This window comes from Anolis carolinensis, chromosome 1 (genome assembly GCF_035594765.1).
Source record: "Anolis carolinensis isolate JA03-04 chromosome 1, rAnoCar3.1.pri, whole genome shotgun sequence".
NCBI classification, from domain to species: Eukaryota; Metazoa; Chordata; class Lepidosauria; order Squamata; family Dactyloidae; genus Anolis; species Anolis carolinensis.
Window position 1 is genome coordinate 41,614,692 of NC_085841.1, and position 19,441 is coordinate 41,634,132.

Sequence of the window (19,441 nt, forward strand, 5' to 3'; positions counted from 1 at the left end):
TTTAAAATTCTTTATTATCAGATTCTTAGCTTTAAATTATTTTAGCCTTGTTGAATGCCATCTTGGATCCCAAGATATAAAATAAGTAAGTCTAAGGCCCTGAGGCCAGGCTAAAGGTGGTAGCACAATGGTGGTTTATTCTGTGGACCTCTTTCACATGGCTGATTGACAGAATCTGAGAATTGTCATCCAAAAAGAAACTTCTGAAATCCCTGTCCAGAATCAATCGATCTGAATTTCTTTGCTTTAGTGAGATGTGTTTTAAAGTCTTCCTTGCAAGGCATGAAAATGATTAAACATCTTGTGAATCAGCAAGGTTATAATTTGCAATTATTTCAGCCTTCAGAATGTGTCTGCTAGCAGCTGAAATCAGTTTGTTCCCTCTCATCTCAGTGATTTCATCATTCCTTTGAGAAATACGTGATTAAATCTACATGATTTAAAACTCTAATTCTTGTGGTTCCCAATAGAGGGTAAAAGATATGACTGTAAAACATCAATTGACTGGTGGTAAATTTTATAGAAATGATAGCACATGCAGGGCATAGCTTCTAGGTCACATCTAAAATGTGAAAGCATCTTCTACTACACTTGACATGTCAGAGGTGGGTGGGTATTGTGGAAAAATCATTGTCTATTGGCAAATAAATATAGCACTTCCATGTCAATTGAGTTGTGAATCTCCTCCATACTTTAGATCAAATGTTAAGGATCTTTGTGTTGTTGAAGGCTTTCATGGCTGGGATCATAGGGTTGCTGTTTGTTTTCCGGGCTGTATGGCCATGTTCCAGAAGTATTCTCTCCTGACATTTCGCCCACATCTATGGAAAGCATCCTCAGAGTTTGTGAGGTATGGAGAAACTAAGCAAGGAAGGTTTATATATCTGTGGAAAGTCCAGGGTGAGAGAAGAACTCTTGTCAGTTGGAGGCCAGTGTGAATGTTGTAATTAATCACCTAAATTAGCATTGAATAGCTTCATCTCTTGGCTTCTTCCTGCCTGGGGGAATCCTTTGTTCAGAATCATTAGCTGCCCCTGATTGATTCATGTCTGGAACGCCTCTGTTTTCAGAATGTTGTTTCTTATTTACTGTTCTGATTTTTGAGTTTTTTAATACTAGTAGCCAGATTTTGTTCATTTTCATGGTTTCCTCCTTTCTGTTGAAGTTGTCCACATACTTGTAGATTTCAATGGTTTCTCTGTGTAGTCTGACATGATAGTTGTTGGAGTGGTCGAGCATTTCTGTGTTCTAAATTAATATACGGTGTCCAGTTTGGTTCATCAAGTGCTCTGCTATGGCTGTTTTCTCTAGTTGAGTTAGCCTGCGGTGCCTTTCATATTCTTTGACTCATGTTTGGGCGCTGCATTTGGTGGTCCCTATGTAGACTTGTCCAAAGCTGCAAGGTATATGGTAGACTCCTGCAGAGGTGAGAGGATCCCTCTTGTCCTTTGCTGAACATAGTATTTGTTGGATTTTCTTAGTGGGTTTGTAGATAGTCTGCAGGTTGTGTTTGTTCATCAGTTTACCTATGCAGTCAGTGGTTCCCTTGATGCATGGTAAGAACACCTTTCCTCTGGGTGGATCTTTATTTTCACTCTCATGGCTTGTTCTTGGCCTTACAGCTTTTCTGATGTCTGTGGTGGAGTATCCATTGGCCTGTAGAGGCCAGATTAGGTGGTCAAGTTCATCTTGGAGGAGGTGAGGTTCGCAGGTTCTTTGTGCACTGTCGGCCAGGGCTTTGATTGTGCTTCTTTTTTGTCTTGGGTGATGGTTGGAGTTTTTATGAAGGTATCTATCTGTGTGTGTAGTTTTTCTGTCAACTGTGTGGCCCAATTGTTGATTGGGTTTGCGGATGACTAGAACATCTAGAAATGGCAGTTTTCTTTCCTTTCCTTTTTCCATGGTGAATTGGATGTTTGGGTGGATGCTGTTGAGGTGGTCGAGGAACTTGCTGAGTTCTTCTTCCCCATGGCTCCAAATGGTGAAGATGTCATCAACATATCTGAACCATATAGTTGGCTTTTTTGGTTCTGTTTCTAGGGCTTGTTTTTCAACGTGTTCCATATAGGAATGTTCTACTACTGGGCTGAGAGGACTCCCCATGGCCACTCCATTTTTCTGTTCATAGCATTCATTGTCCCATTGAAAGTAGCTAGTAGTGAGGCAATGGTGAAACAGGGCTGTGATGTCTTCTGGGAAGTTTTGTTTGATTAGTGCGATGGTGGCGGCTACTGGGACCTTACTAAATAGGGACACCACATCAAAGCTGATCAGGATATCCTTGGTGCTTAGCTTGACAGTTTGGCGACATTGATTAAGCTTCAGTCACTTTTCAACTTCTTAAAATATCTCTGAATCTCTTTCCTGCTTTCACTTTCTTCCTTTGTCTTTAACTTATTTTAATTGCTGCAAAAGAGGTTCAAAATAAAAAGCAGTTTTTACTCATTTCAGCAGTGTAAAGAGGCAAAGGACAAAATCTGGTACTTCCCAGCAGGCTCATACAAAAATAAACTGCTGCACTATCTCTTAGTTTGTCTATTTTCCTCATTAAATTGGTCATGGTGGTCTACGCTCTTCTTACATCTTGTTTGGACTATTGCAATGTGCTTTACGTGGAGTTGCCTTTGAAGACTGTTCAGAAGCTGGAACTAGTCCAGCGTTCTGCCGCCAGGTTACTAACTAGAGCGCCATTCAGGGAGCATACAACTCCTCCGTTGAAGCAGCTCCACTGGCTGCCTGTTAGCTTCTGGGCACAATTCAAAGTGCTGGCTTTGGCCTACAAAACCTTAAACGGCTTTGGTCCAACTTACCTCTACAAATGTATCTCCCCCTACGACATGTCCCGCAGATTAAGAGCTTCGAGTGGGGCCCTGCTCTCGGTCCCACCGTCGTCACAATTGCGGTTGGCGGGGACGAGAGACAGAGCGTTTTCAGTGGTGGCTCCACGGCTGTGGAACTCCTTGCCAAGGGAAATTAGGGAAACCCCCTCACGCATGTGTTTTAGGAAGCAGTTGAAGACCTGGATGTAGGACCAAGCTTTTGGCCCATCCTAGAATATAGGTTGATATGACCTGATGGATTCTGTGGATTAGTATGAAGTTGAACATGGACTGGCTCTGACTTTTGGCTCAATTCTACTGATCCTGTTGTAACGGTCACACGTTTTTGATTATTATTTTAATTAGATTTGGATACCGACTTTTAATTGTGTTTTATGTATAGTTTTACTACATTTGTATTATACGTGGCATCTAATTCTGCCATTGTGTAAGACCCCTCTGGGGGAGAAGAGTGGTATATAAATTAATTAATTAATTATCCAAACCAGGGCCTACCTAAGAAGGAAACTAACTGGGACCTAGTAAAAGACTATTTGAAGCAGATGAAACTTGATCTCATCTGCTGAAGTTATTCAATTCCAAGGAAAGAAGAAAACGAAGGGGAAGTAGTACTACTATTATGAGACAGTATTCACGAATGGACTTATGAACCAGCAAAAGCAAGATGGAAGTCAATTTTTAATTATTATTTTTTAAAAATCTATTTTTGATTTTTAATCTTGCCTTTTTTCTTCTTCTTCTCTCTCTCTCTTCTTTTCCTTCTTTCCCCCCTACTTTCCTACAAAATCAATGTTCTCCCACTTTCGATATACAACGTCTTTATTGTTCTATTTTTCTTTTTCTTTGTTAGTGTTGCTTTATAAAACCCTAATAAAATATAATTTTAAAAAATTAATTAATTACTCTGATGTTGCTTGGCCACATGTTCTGATTTTCATCTATGTAATTTTGGCACATATGCCCTTTCCATAAGGTCCTTATCCCAGCATGTAACAACTCTTTGATACCACTTATATTTATGGCCACTGATTGACTTTATGTGTCAGCCCAGTTGCAACATGGTTTTTCCTGGAAACAGGGGAGGAAAAGAGATGGCTTTTACTGGCCAGTACACACACACACACACACACACACACAGCCTTTATTGGCATACTACAAGAAAATTGGCATACAACACAGGTGTATACAACAAGAGTAAGTCACTGATAAAAAGAAAACATACTTAAAAGTTACTAATCTCAAGGATAAAATTTGCAACAGTTGCACAAAATAATGCACCAGAGTTATGGAATTTTATAACACCCTTGGCCTGACCAATAATTATCCTCATGGTAGAGGGTGCACCCTCTTTACATTGAACGCCCCAGGGTAACCAGAACAAACCCAGGTGTGCACTGGCTGGAGTGCTAGATCTGTGTTTTGTACTCACTGTTCTTGCAGAATGAATGATCTGCTGCCATTTTTGTCACCTTTGGAAAGTATACTGGTGGGGGTGTACACTGTCCAGTGTGTTGTTGGATCTCAGCCTTTGTCTGAAGCAGTCTGGGATTTAGTGGGGCCTATCTCAGTTAATATCAAGCCCAATATAGTGGTCCTGATTTCCTGGTTTAGGAGACAGTCGTTCACAGTTGTGAGACTGCCATTCAGTAGGGTTCAGTTTGTGGGTTCGCTTGGCTTCTGCAGTATCTATGAAAACAGTGATAATATCAGTTACCCTAATTCCCTGGGACATCTTTTTTTGAGAATAACTGGCTTCTCATCTACTGCCATATATAGAGAAAGCAAGCCTTGCTGAATTCATCCACATGCTGTTACATGTAGACTCAACAACTGCAATGTTCTATATGTGAAAATACATTTAAAAAGAGATTTAGAAGTTTAAACTGATGCAGGTTATAAGCACCCATCACTGACTGGCAGTAGTTAGATGATAAAAGCCAGTTATCTACCATCGGCACTGGTTGCCAGTGCATTTCGGAGCTCAATTTAAAATGTTTCTCCATTCTTGTGGAACAACCTGCTGCTGGTTGCATGCATGTCTCCATTTCTGGCTGTTGTTTAAGAGGATTTAAAGTTCTAGACATTTCATAATGTTTTCAAAGTAGATGTGTAACAAACATTGTTATATCAATTGGGGCATTTGTTGTTGCTGCTATTTTAGTTAATTTTCAGGTGTAGCTGCTGTGTTAGTTATTTATATTTTACATTTGTTGCTTTAAACTGTTATCTTGTAAGCCACCTTGTGGAGGCTTAATCATGAGAAGCAATATAAAATACTTTAAATAAATACATCTATGATTATAAAAGAGAGTGTATGAATGTAACTTCCCTGGTTCTGAGAGACCGAAATCTAAATACCCGAAACCCAGCATGCACACCAAATGAACCTTAGGGGGCACCTCTTGGTTATTTTGTTCTTTAAATAGATGAATTAATTTTGAATAATTTATTTCTGTTTAGCCTGTTTTATTATGTTTAATCACAAGGTGACAGACATCCCTAACATTACTTAACTCTCAGAAAGATACTAGTTTCTCCAGTTGCTCCAGAGGCAGCTTTATGTAATGCCTTCCTCTGCAGGGACCATACTCTTCAAATAGTTAGAAAGGAAGGAAGCAATTTCTAATGGTTGATAAGGGAAAGGGAGGAGAAGGATAATAGGGAAAGGCAGAATGAGCACTGGGCTGGAAGGAAGATGAGTGTCTGGATGGAAAGACTAGCAAAAAAGAAAATTAACTGGAGAGGTAAAAAAAAAGGGGGAGCAAGATATATCAGTGGAATGGGGAATAGGAAAATTATGTGGGTGAGTGGATAGATGCAGGATTACAAAAAGCATATGTATGGTTAAAGCAGTAGATAAAGTCAGTAAGATTAGAGAAATAACATCTTGCTTAGGAAGTGTATAGGTGAGAGGCAAGAAGAGAAGAAAACATAGTAAACATGGTAAACATGGGGGATTAATTCCTGTAAAGTTAGGTATTTCTACAGAGGGAGGACAAAGGAGAAGGAAATAGAATTCAGGTGAACAGTCCAACTCTACCACACCAATTCTAGAATAAATAGCTATATTTTGAAATAAAGTAAGTTTTAGACCTGTTTTGATAAAACAAGTTATGTTTTGCACCAGCAAGATATGAGGTTTACAAGGAAAATGGCCTAATAGCGGAGACACCAACTGTTAAGGAAAAGTTAGAGCAGATCAGGTTGAGCAAGGCAAGGACATATAATCGTCCCATGAACCGGTAAAGTTGAGGCTGTCAGAACCCATAACAGAGCACCATGAATGGCTGGAGAACACTGTCAGGGTGGTGTGGGTGGATGAGGAATTGAATCGATAATTCGTCACCCTGACTGATGGGATGAGTCAGCTCTCTCCATCTGCTCATCCGAAGGACCATCTGATGCAGCAGCAAAAGCGGCACCAACAAAACTGCAGCTTAGTTGTTATCTACTGCTGATCCCAGCAGGTCTAAATACTTTATTATACAAATATATACAGTTGCTGATAGCCATAGCTCTCCGCACACATGGCTCGTCTTCTCCACTTGGTTCGGCTGTTATCTGCACAAAGCAGGCACTTCCCGCATTCCTCATTTCATAGTTCTGGCCAGACAGTTCAAACGGAAGCCCTGACCTATTGGTCCTGTGGGCAATCAATCAAGCAGGCTTGTGCCTAACCCTTGTGCTGCTGGAATGCTTTGGCAGAAACACACAGTTGCAAACACCCAACAACAAAACTTGATATAACATTTCAATCTAATAACAGAAACATACTAACAAACACTATAGTGGCTGAAGTACTCTCATGAACATAAGGGATTTGATTCTTGAGGAGGAGACAAAGCCTGTTTGAGCCTTTCAACCCATTCGGATGCTTAAAGGGCTTTTGCCTGATTCTGCAGGCATTGATGCATAAGGGAGATATGGTTGCATTAAAAGTTGTACCTTATAAATCTGAGGAGTATGACAAACTAAGGTATTCTAAAATAGAAGATTCAGGAATAGGAAAGGTTGGATTGAGAAGATTGCTCTGGAAGTGGTGCCTCTCCATCTCTGTGCTTGAGGAAGGATGCTACAGTACAAAATAATGCCATGATTAAAAGTTAATCAGTGCATCATTTATACCTCTTCCAATAACCAGTCTTCCCATCTTTTTTTCTTTGCAGGCTCATTTCTGTACCTTAATACCTCAGAAAACATGAATTTCCTTATTTTGAGTCCATGGTTGAAAAGCAGCAGCGAAGACTGCACTGTACAAGTTGCTGTCTACAGATACTTCCAGCAAAGTGGGGAATATGTCATTCAAATTCTCCATGCTAATGAAAGCCGCATCAAGATCCCACTCATTTCAAGCAGAGAAAAACATGGGTAGGTCTCTCAATAATGCGATTCGGTTTATATCCTTTTAAGTGTTATATATGGAGTCTGTTGGGAACATCACAAGTGAAAACATCTGTAAACTATTGCTTAACCTTGATATATTCAAGTAGAAGGATGAAAAGACAAATAGGCTCAATAGTAGTAGTAATAGTAGTAGTAATAATAGTAGTTCAGACTGGGCTTTCATGGTTATGTCCTTAATATTTATGTGTGCGTGTACATTCATAATTTTCACAATTTTGTCACATTGCCATCCGATAGTTTTTAATGATCAGGAGAGACCTTCTTTCAAACAGTAAGTAGTCCAGAGTTGTATTTCAGGTCACTTTCTGTTGAAAATAAAGTCCTGCCATTAGTCCAAAATGGTCAGTAAGAGACAAAATTATAACAATTTTCCTTCTGTCCCTTAAGGGCACTTTAATTCATTAAAAATATCAGGCGAGAGCTGTCTGGGCAGACAGTGGCAATGGGGATTACCCTCCAAGATCCCTTGGGAGAATGTTATTTGCTTCTATAGCAGTTGAAAAAGAATGAATATTTCACATAATAATTTTAACGTTTTGCTTTATAATTTGTATGCTTATCAGTACTTATTATGCTTATTACTCAGATTTGTTTAACTATTTTTCAATCCATGGATTTGCTTTAAGAAGTAATTCTATGAACTTCTGTACCTTGGTGCTTAACATGTCTGGACCAATTTGTCTATAGCTACAGAAATTACAGGTCAGGATCAGGAAGTTGCTGTGATGTCATAAATTAATGCTTATATTTCAATTTTATTCCCTCCTATGCTTTCCTTGTGTGTGAAAAGATGGAAATGTATAACACCTCAGCAAACTGAAAGTGAACTGAAAAAACAGATTCAGTTAATAGATTTGCCTTTGAACCAATCATTGTGAAATGTATGACCTTTTAGTTAATTGAAGGAAATAAGGAAATAAGGAAAGAAAGAATCATATTCTACTTGGTAATAGGAAGAAAGGGACTGGAGATAACATACAGTTATAAGAACACATGCATAGCTCATGGTCTATGGTTCTATCAACACACTAGCTGAATCTAATGTTTGATTAATATAATATGTGAATTGGTCCTGAAAGATGTTTGTTCTCCCCTTAGTATTTGTTCTCTTTGTGTATTTATAAAATGGTGGCAGATAGTACTGGGATATTATAAGGACAGAATATTTGTACCAGAAAGTCCTGGAAAAATGGGGAATTAACAGGAGGGAATAACAATTATACTTTTCCCTATTATAGTTTATACAGTGATTGTAAAAGCTGCTGAATACTGACATGTTTAAGGAGATTGGTATTTTTACAGGGAGGGCAAAAGTGAAGTGAAGATGGCTATCTTTAAATATTTGAAGGAAAATCATGTAGAAGAGAGGCAGTATGGTGTAGTAGTTTGAGCATTGGATTACAACTTTGGAGACCAGATAATCCTGGGTAAATTCAATTCTTTCAGCTTTAGAGAAAAGCATATGCAAACCCTTTCTGAATAAAATTTGCCAAAAAAAAAAAAACCCATGATACTTTCATCTTAGGATCATCAAAGTTGGAAATCATTTGAAGGTGCATAATAACAACAAGTTCTTTTTCTACTGTCCCACAGAGGAGGATAAAAACAATGATTTAAATTACAAGAAAAATTCCACCTAAAGATTAGGAAGAATTTCCTGACAGTTCAGCAGTGGAATGAACTCCTTCAGAGGGAGATGGACTCTCCCTTGGAAGCCCCGAATAAGAAATTGGATAGACATTGTCCAAGAGTACCTTAATTGTGCATTCCAACGTTATGGGGGCTAGGCTAGATGGCCCTTTTGATTTTTTCTAGCTCTCTAGTTCTATGATATTTTATCTCTTAAGGTGCAAAATGCTGTTTCCAATGGAATTGAGTAAGAAAATATACTCTTACATTAGTTATCCCTTACTGAAAAAGCCCCAGTTCTGATGTCAGGGCATGCCCTCAGATCACCTTTTCATGCAATATATCAGGGGTCCTCAAACTTTTGAAGCAGAGGGCCGTTCCACAATCTTCAGACTGTTGAGGGGCCGAATTATCATTTGCAAAAAAAAAAAAAATACACATTCCTATGCATACTGCACATGTCTTATTTGTAGTGTAACAACAACAACAACAAAAGAACAATACAATATTTAAAAATGAAAACAACATAAACCTATCAGGATTTCAATGGAAAGTGTGGGCCTGCTTCTGGCCAATGAGATAGGCAAGTTACTCAGGATTGTTGTTGTTGTTGTGTGCCTTCAAGTCATTTCAGACTTTGGGCGAGCCTAAGTCTAAAATTAATTATTTATTTACTGCATTTATTTACTACATTTCTATCCCACCCTTCTCACCCCGAAGGGGACTCAGAGCAGCGGTATGTACATACAATATATTATATTATTAGCATAGCACAATATTAGAACTATATATTACTATATTGAACTATACCACTACATATAATATGTAATATATAACATATAATTAATTTTATTATATGGTATTATTATTAGTATTATATTGTATAAAATAATATTATTATCAATACTATATGTATATACAATATATTACATTATTAAAACTGATATAAAAATATTATATTATAAAACTGAGGTTGGGGGCCAGGTAAATGACATTGGAGGGCCGCATTCGGCCCCCGGGCCTTAGTTTGGGGACCCCTGCAATATATTTTTGAAAGATGGTGCAAATCAGACCCATTAGTCCATATACTTTTTTATGGCCTTCCAGGAAACTCCTAATCTTTAGAGATTTTAGGCATGCTTTCAACATTGAAAAGAATTTCCAAGCTTTGCATAAAGAAAAAGTATTTTGCTCTTTCCAGACCATGACCAGCTGAAATATCCCCTTCCGGTTGTGTAATTAAGATTAATTGCCAGTGATGTCTCAATTTGTCAGACTCTCCCTGCATTCTCTTAGATTGTGGTTAGCAGCAAAAGAGCAGGAACACAGTCAAGCAAACTGATTTTGGATGCTTTAAAGCAATATTGTTGATTTAATTTAGAATTTGATTTGACTATATGCACAATGTACATTTCTGGTGTTCTGATTGCCAACTTTACATTCATGCATTCAGAATCCATACTAAGAAGAATAATTCAAACCAGTCAGCCTGTTATTGTTTCTTAAACTTGAAATTCTCCAAAAGACAGTATCGATGGTTATCTAGTCCAAAAACAGAGGGGGGAAGTCTGGAAGGGGGAATGAGTAGCAAACACCAAAACAAAATAGTGGAAAAGACTACATGTGGTGCTAAATGTGTTAGTAGCATTTGGATGTCTAGGTTTTTTAAAATGATAAATAGCAGGTGTGCTGTGGGGGATAGTTCAGTATATCCTTTTGCACTACAAGCCCGATGTGAAAAATATCCTTTCTTGAAATTACTAGTGCCACCAAGAGAGAGGCAAAAGTGGAAAGGTCTGCAGTGATTTTAATGTAGTGTCTTGAAGAAATGGGGCACTTCTACACTGACACTATATTCCATCTTAGAACTAGTTTGGGAGAAACCAGTTTTAACAATGTAGATTGCCATGCTTGGAAGCAGTTTGAGGCCAGGAAGGCAATTACATTAACCATGGCCTCAAACAACTTTGCAGAGTTTTCCCCAAAATTTCTGGGAGAATTGTGCATCAATGCACTGGAGGCAAGCAGGGTGAAAGAAAAAGGGAAAGTGACAGCAATAGAGGTGATTAATTACACCTCCCAGTTAGATCAGTTCAGCAGGGGCAAATGTCTATATACACTCAAAGAATGAATGGATCTGGGATACAATGGCACATTTTAATTGAACGCATACTTTCCGGAGACTTTTAAAAATGCCCTTAGATGCCCTTATATACCCTTAGATGTATGCTACAATATGCAATGTTTTGTGGCCACCGCAGCCCCAAATTGGCTTTGAACTGTATTATAGGGTCACTGTACAAAGGCCTGTGTTTACTCTCTTTGACTCTTCTACATTTTGTGTTAAAATCCCGAATTGAAATAGATTTATTTAAGATTGTTTCCACTTGAGATGCATAAGATAATCAAAACTGTAAAGGTGCCACATTTGACTTTAAAACATGCAATTGGTAGATGTTTTAAATCTTGCAATTTCATACCCTCAAACAATTCACAGCTTTTAAACTAGGACACATGTGGCCAAGCTATATCAGAGAGTGGTGAACTCTGGGTTGTACCCTCTGATTCAGACTTTTGAAAGCTTAGCTGTCTGTCCCTAATTTAAAGGAGACACTTGATAAGACTTTTAATACAACATGGATCAAGTGCCCAGTAATGCAAGTTGGGAGCCAATAGAATCTCATGCTGCTTCCCATGAGTATGAAATGGATATGGACTTCTGGGATTTAAATCAAGTGAATGACTATGTTAGAGTGCAGTGGGGAAATATGTCATCCTCTTCTCAGTCACTTATGAAAGCTGAACACTGCTTCACAGGGTTGTTAAGTTTGGCAGATAAATGGCTGCTCCTTTGACTATACCATTTGATGATATGAGCAGTGTCAAGTGTCTATCACTTGTGCCCACAGTCATTTACAAGAAAGAGAAATGGGTGGCCTCTTGGCAAACAGAAGGAAGACTTTGCTAACTCCTACTGCCACTGCTACCCACAGAAGATAAAGTTTAATTGAGCGGGGCCCATTTTCATATATAAAGTCCTCTTCATATGAATTGTCAGTATGGTGTAAATGTAGTTTGGTCCCTGAGATCCATAAAAACAATAAATAATTTAACAAAGAAGAACAAAATTATAAAATAATTAATAATAAACCTGTAGAAATAAAGCCCCTGCTGGCACAGCGGGTTAAACTGCTGAGCTGCTGAACTTACTGACCAAAAGTTTGGCAGTTCGAATCATGGGAGTGAGGTGAGCTCCTACTATTAGCCCCTAGCAGTTTGAAAACTTGCAAATGTGAATAGATCAATAAGTACCATTCCAGCAGGAAGGTAACAGCGCTCCATGCAGTCATGCCAGCCACATGACCTTGGAGGTGTCTACGGACAACACTTAGAAATGGAGATGAGCACCAACCCCCAGAGTCGGACATGGCTAGTCATAATGTCAGGGGCAAACCTTTACCTTTACTAAAAATAAAGCAACTGGACACTGGTTTATGTTAGACTTTCGGGGTTTGTTTTTTTTTGAAAGGGGGAATTATTATTTATCCACATGGCTTGCACAGAGGAGTTAATGTTTAGATATCCAAAGGAAGATGGTGAAATCTACATAAATCTAGCCCAGTTGTGCAGGTATATACTAAGCAGGCCAAATCTGGGCAGGAAAGAAATGGAAGAGGACTAGAAGTGGAATGATGTATTCTGTGACTTTATTTGTCGGCATAATGGTATAGAGATTTAGCTATTACAAAATATGGAGTGGAATGTGTCAGGAAAAGAAACCAAGGCAATGTTAATTCAGCACAAAGTAAAAAAGGATTCAGTACTAAACTTTTACATGTTATGCATTAAAAGCCATCCAACTGAAAGGGGAATGTCTGGGTTTACATCTGGGTTTACATCTGGGTTATTTAAATCATATGTTCTTTTGGTCGTATGTCTACATAAATTTGCAAATCTGTAAAGGTCTTATAAAAATGAAGGAACTTACATTCTCACCCATCTTTGGTGCTAACTATAAATAATATAAACTTGTTGCTGTTTATTTGTTCAGTCGCTTCCGACTCTTTGTGACCTCATGGACCAGCCCACACCAGAGCTCCCCCAACTCCTTCAAGGTCAAGCCAGTCCCTTCAAGGATACCATCCATCCACCTTGCCCTTGGTCAGCCCCTCTTCTTTTTTCCAGCCTCATTATCTTCTTCAGACTTTCCTGTCTTCTCATTATGTAGCCAAAGTACTTCATCTTTGCCTCTAATAGCCTCCCATCCAGTGAGCAGTCGGGCATTATTTCCTGGAGTATGGACTGGTTGGATCTTCTTGAAGTCCAAGGCACTCTCAGAATTTTCCTCCAACACCACAGTTCAAAAGCCTCTATTTTCCTTCACTCTAAACTTAACCATTTAAGTAATTTACAGCTAAAGTAGAATTAATTAATCACTGAATTACTTGTTGTATGATGAACCAATATATTGAATAAAATCCTGTTGATTCTATTGTTGTGAGGGACTAACACAGGAGTCATGCATTTAACTCCAAGTAATGTATCTTTAGATGCTTCTGGATGCATGAAAGTTGGCTGGCCTCAAGGCTGTAGTTACATGTTACATTTCATCATACAGCATTCACAGCTGGGAATAAGTTCAAAAATGTAATCACCTATATCTCAATTCTTCTGGCAGCTTTATTCATTTCTTGGCATGGGTTCATGTTGATTTTGTTGCGTTCTGGCTTCCAAATACAAGCTTGTTCCTTCTTTTGCAAAAGCGAGCAGGTGGCTTCCAGGTATTTTTAACCAAAAAAAAAGGGGGGGGGGGAGTGGGGAGATTTAGAGAACAGGGATTTGGGCTAATGTTAGTTAGTTTTCAAGGCACATTCCTGCTGGAGTCTGGTTTTCAAAAGAGTTAAGCAATCTCAAGTCCCCCCTGATTTCAAAGGGAAGAGGTGACTACTTGACATCTCTGACGATCAGGTCCCATAATAGAAAGAGAAAATGTGTTTCACTGAAATTAATGCACTTGAAAAGCAGTGAGGTGATAAATTAATTCCAGGTCGGATTTTCTCATATCTCAAGTTGCTCGTTGTGTCAGCAACTGTCTTTTTCTCCCCTGTTAGCCTGAATTACATGTATTAATATCTGATAAGGTCTTCACAGGTCATGTCCATTTACAGGAGGAAGAAAAAGAAAGCGCTGTTATACACTACTCTTTGATTGGGGTTAAGCCAGACAAGCAAAGATTTTTGCTTGTACCTTGTAGAATAGGGATTAAACAGTAATTTGACAAAGCAGGAAATGGTAGTAATACCAAACTGTGATCTTGGCTGTATCAATGGGTAACGTGCAAACAAAATATTTACCTTAATGCTCTCAGAAAACTGATATCAACATGTGTAAAAACCAAGGAAGACCAAAATTGTGTTCTTCCTGAACTCTGAAACTACCCAAAGGGTGGTAGCTTGAGAACAAATATGTTTCCAAAATAGTTCATTGAGATATTGTCAATTTCTGATACCGAGTTAGTGGTTTATATTATTAGATATTTAGATATGTAGACTTATGGAAAAGTTTTAATAATTTGGGTTAAAACATTTATTGAGGGACTATTATAATATTTCCATTACTTTGTAAACTATATCATGTTTAGGTATATGTTACTTTGACTGACTGTTGTCTTGCATATTGTGAGCCATACTGAATACAATTCCTTCCTTGAAAGGATATGTCACAGGTGAACTGAAGTCTGATCTGATCTGAATTTGTTCTTTGATCATGACTTAAGGATGTAATTCTTCTCTACATTTCTTCTCAAAGGTAGTAACAAGTACAGTAATTTCAACAATGTTCTTCAGACTGTAAGAAAATGTTTCAAAACCACTAGTTTTTGAAGGTCAGTCACAACTCAGGACTTACTCTGCTCAAAATTAGTACATGTTTGCTTTTCAATTTTTGTATGAAAAATAATTTTTCAACTCAGAAATATTGATTCCTACACAGAAAATGCTGTTTCTGGAAAAATCAAACTGGTGTAAGTCTCTTCTTCCCAGGATTTCTCAAAACTCAAAGAACATTTTTTTTTGCCATTTTCCAAATTTTTTAAATATTATTTCCCTCTCTTATTCTGGCTTCTGTCTTGGTTGTTTGCTACTTGACTTCTTCTTGGCAAGATTTCCATCTGCATGGCAGCATCTGGCCTTTTCTTTGGCTCTGAAATATGGACTATCTTTTGGGTCTAACCTCTGCTTGCGCTACTATTTTGATACCTGCTTGTCCTCTGACTCTAACCTTGGCATTCGCTTTTTTTACTACAATACACTGGCTCAAGTTGTGGATCTTGTTTCCTATCTCAGTTCTTAATACTCATTGTTGCCGATTTGCATAGGCATGGCATCACACAAATAGGAAAGTCTTTGATAGTCCTTTCTGTTCAAAAGAGTCCAGTGGCCAAGCTTTGATGAATGAAACCAGTTCAGAACCTGAAGGTATTTAGAGCCAAGGCTCTAATCCATAGTTCAATAAATCACCACATGGAGCAGCTGAACATAGATCCAAATGGTCTGAATTCAGGCCACTTGCAGCTAGAAACTATTCATATGTTTATTAGTCAACTTGGGCACTATGTTTTTGTTTAGTTTCAAACCCATCTGCTTGTAATAATCACCAACCCATACATACACTTCATTTTCTATTTATAATTGCAGTGCTATTACACCATATTTCCAAGTTTAATCAAGGCTATAGTGTTTCACAGAGGAGTCTGTAGTAAATATTTATATAATGTCTTCATCAAAGAAGGAAGTCAGAAAACCCCACAGGCTTCAGCAGCGATGAACAAAATGTAGACCTCAGGTGTCAGGACCCAGGCTGCAGAGCACCAATAACCATACACAGAGGCCAGAATCTATCTAATATCTTTATTAAAGAATTATATAAAGTCAATAAAAACAAGTGTAGAATATAGTCCAGAAATAGACCCTTCAGGAAAGGTCAAATATAGTCCAGGAAAGCAATGTCCAATATATGATATTAAAGTCCAAAGTTATAATCCACTTCACCGAAACACACACTATTTAGCAAGCAATAGTGTGGGGAACTGTCCATAGTCTTTGAGGCTCAAGGTAAATCCGAAGGAGGGAAACAAGGCTGGGATCCGAGAGGCAGGGTCCGTGGTTTAAAACGCAAGGCAAGGCAAGACTTGAGACTTGGCAAGGTCCAACTTGAAACAAGACAATCGTGGAACAAGAACTGAGTCCATAGAAATCCGTGGAACAAGGCAGGGCTGGAAACTTGGTTCAGGAGCTGGGAACTGGGGTACGAAGTCTACACACGATCTCACTCCACGAGCTGACGAATTGACTCCGCAAGGAATCCTTTGTGGCCAAACATCTATATAGGATCTTGTTTTCCCGCCAAAGCACACTTTCTCTGGGGAACAAGAACCGAAACCTATACTGTCCAGATGCAAGACTCCTTAAACTTTCCCAAGGGAAATAGACTTAATCATCTAATTGTCTGGCAGCTATCCGGGCGCTTCGGCGAGTCGCCTCCCGAGCGTGTCTATCTTGATTATAATAAAGGCGGCGAGAAAATGGGGGAGATTTCTCCTCAAGGCTTGTTTGGCCGACTTCTTGTGGACAAACATCCTGCAGCTGCAAGGGCTCCAAATCTGGCAGAAACGGTGGGAAACCCAAGTTTTCCTCTTCATCTGTCACAACAGTACTAGGAACGGGACTACATGGCCCATGAGTCATCACATCAGGGCTCTTTTTGTGACCCTGGATTCCTCCACATTCCCTGGACTCACTTACTCTGACCAATTAATCAAGCAATCAATTGGAAAGTGCTTTCTCTAGAAATCTCAAGGAGTGCTATGTCATCTTTTAAATAGCATGCAGTTTATTTGCCTCCTGCATGTTTAACATTTTAAAAATACCAATTTTTCAAAACCAGAGATGGACTGCCAGCCAGAACCCCTTTTTATTTTGTTTAATTCTGCAGTCTTTATGGATCACAGATGATCATTCAGTAAAATTTAACCCCTTACCTCCTTATCAAAAGTATTTTATGTTTCCAATGTATCTTCCTTTTAGAAATATATGTTCATGATGTCACCACACGATTGTTTCATGGTGGCATAATTAAATGTTCCTTAATCACTTTAGGTAAGATAAAGGAAAATTCGTGTTAAAGCAACAACAGAGAAGAGAAAGAGTGGCTGTAAATCATCATAGTCATCTTGTTTTTCAGGAAACACTTAACATATATTCAGAAATACTATTTTCCCCCAACAATTAAATAAAATAGGAAAAAAGCAATACAATGATAAACGTACAGTGTCACATCCTTAAAAGCCATGCCTGTTCTCTGTCTTGCATGTTTGCAGGGATCTCTGTAACTTTGTAGAATACTTAATAGAACATCTGCTCTGTAGAACCAGGAAGGACTCTCATTTGGGGAATGTAATTTGTGAGGATTTTACTCACCTGCGCAGCTTCTGTAGCGGCGACCTGATTTCTTTTCCTTTTTTTTTTAAATTAATTTTTATTGAGAGGTTTCCCAGCAACTCCATACATTTCTTATAACAACAAAGATTCTCATTTCTCAATACCATAAAACACATGTAAGACAACAAGGGTATCTGAGGGAAAGGGGTGAGGGGGAAAATGAAGTATCAATACACAAGTTGAAAAGAAACAAAAAGAAAAAAAGGGGGGGATTGAAAAATAACAACAACAAAAAAAGAAAAAGAAAAAAACCAACAGCCACAACGCAAAAACAACCACACCAAAAAAAGAATTTAAATGTAACTGATTTCTTTTCCTAAATGGGACAGAAAATGTCACGTTTACCTTTATTTTCGACAGCTTGTTGTATTACATTTTATAGACTGTTGGCTGAACCTCTTTAGATTTCAATTGATTCCGTTCTTACTGAATTCCATAGAATTTTTTCATAGAGGTAACGCAACATCACAAGTGACTAAAATAAAATTTATAGCTAGAAGACAGAACTGCAAGCAACCAACACTAAAATTGCATTCAGATCTTGTTGGTCGCTTCTGTCATCTATTGCAATTTTCTTTGTCTCTCGATAGGTAAATCTGCAGCTAATGACAGGCAGGCTCTGCACTCTTATTGATCCTTTGTAATAAAGAAATCAATTATTCTATCTGGCTGCTAAAAGAGCTGATATAATTACTCCTGGGGTGCATAATAGTGTCACATTATTCCCTAATGGTACTAGTCATATAGCTACTGCATTGTATTATTTTGCTGCTTAAAGAATGCTTTGGGTGATCTGCTCATATAAATCACTTTGCTAAGGAGTTCTTTTTTTTTTTGGAAAAATGCAGGCAAGAGCAAAGCAATTATATTTTCATAATCTATTATCATAACTGCAATTGTACAGTCTGAGCATTATCTGGAAAGCAGAAATAAATGGAAAGATACTAGGCAATTGAGATAGGATTGCCCATGTTGTTTAAATCAGCTTTGTGCACTCACTTATCCATAAAAATATGCATTCTTTGACAAGTTGAAAAGAAGTCTGAATTCTAAGAAAACAATAATTGGCCCTTATCTACACTTTTAATTTAGATTAAAATACTGTTCTTTTTGCACTGATTTTGGGACATGCAGACACTATCCAATGGATGCTGTACATACCTGTTCTTTTTATGTACAAATCTTCTGGAGTGCAGTAACAATTTTGGAAAGGTCATACTAGACGTTAAGCTAAATATACTCTTGAAATTAATTCCATAGACATTTGTAGTCCCCCAAAAGTTTTCCTGGCCCATGTCCTCACATGGGCGGTGTCGAGACACAGAGGCCTTAAAGAGTCACACACACTATTTAGTCCAACAAAAGGTTTATTGCAAAAAACAAATAAAAGCTCAGAGACACTTAGCTTCAGTGTCTCTGACCAAAACTTAAAGAATTCACCCAAACTGGGCTCCAAAAGGCAAATGAAAAATAATCTGGGTTAAACAGGAGGAAAAACTGGATCAAAAAGCAGTCAAAGTAACCAGCAAACAAGCAGCGCTGTACACAAGAGTTCCAACAGATAGCGCTGCCCTCAAAGAGTTAACTGCAAGAAGGAGTTGCCAAAGCCAGCCGTAGTCCAAGAGTCATTGCCGAAGAAGCCAAGGGATACGTCATTTCCAAGTCTGTCAAACAAAGTCATCGTCAAGTCAGTCCACAATCCAGGGAGGGAGAAAGCCACACACATGAGAAGTCAGTCCAAGTCGAAGATCCACAGGTAAAACAAACTCCAGGCTGCAGAACCTGGACCCAAAACCCAACATGAGAACAGGCAGTGACAAATACACACGATACGTAACCGACACTTTGCCTTCTGCAAAGATTCCCCATTTCAGAGCCTACTTTTAACTTACACATCATTATCCGATGGTGAGCTGGCCTCCACCCCATCATCATCTCTTACAGCTGTCCTTGTCTTAACACGTGAACCCCTGTTTCCATCCCTCCAGTTCCTCCATCTCTTGTCAAGACTTAGGCTTCCCCATGATTTAGATGTATCTCCCCTTTGCCAATCCTCATGTCCCGAAAACC

At 38.5% G+C, this 19,441-nt stretch overlaps 1 protein-coding gene across 1 annotated transcript in view; it reads left to right on the forward strand.

Annotated features, from left to right (window-relative positions):
- alk (ALK receptor tyrosine kinase) overlaps positions 1-19,441 on the forward strand; it is an 855,459-nt gene that overhangs the window by 438,717 nt on the left and 397,301 nt on the right. Inside the window, exon 4 of the mRNA XM_062973134.1 lies at positions 7,007-7,208. Within this exon, the coding sequence (XP_062829204.1) occupies positions 7,007-7,208 (202 nt within the window). The remainder of the gene's footprint in view (positions 1-7,006; positions 7,209-19,441) is intronic.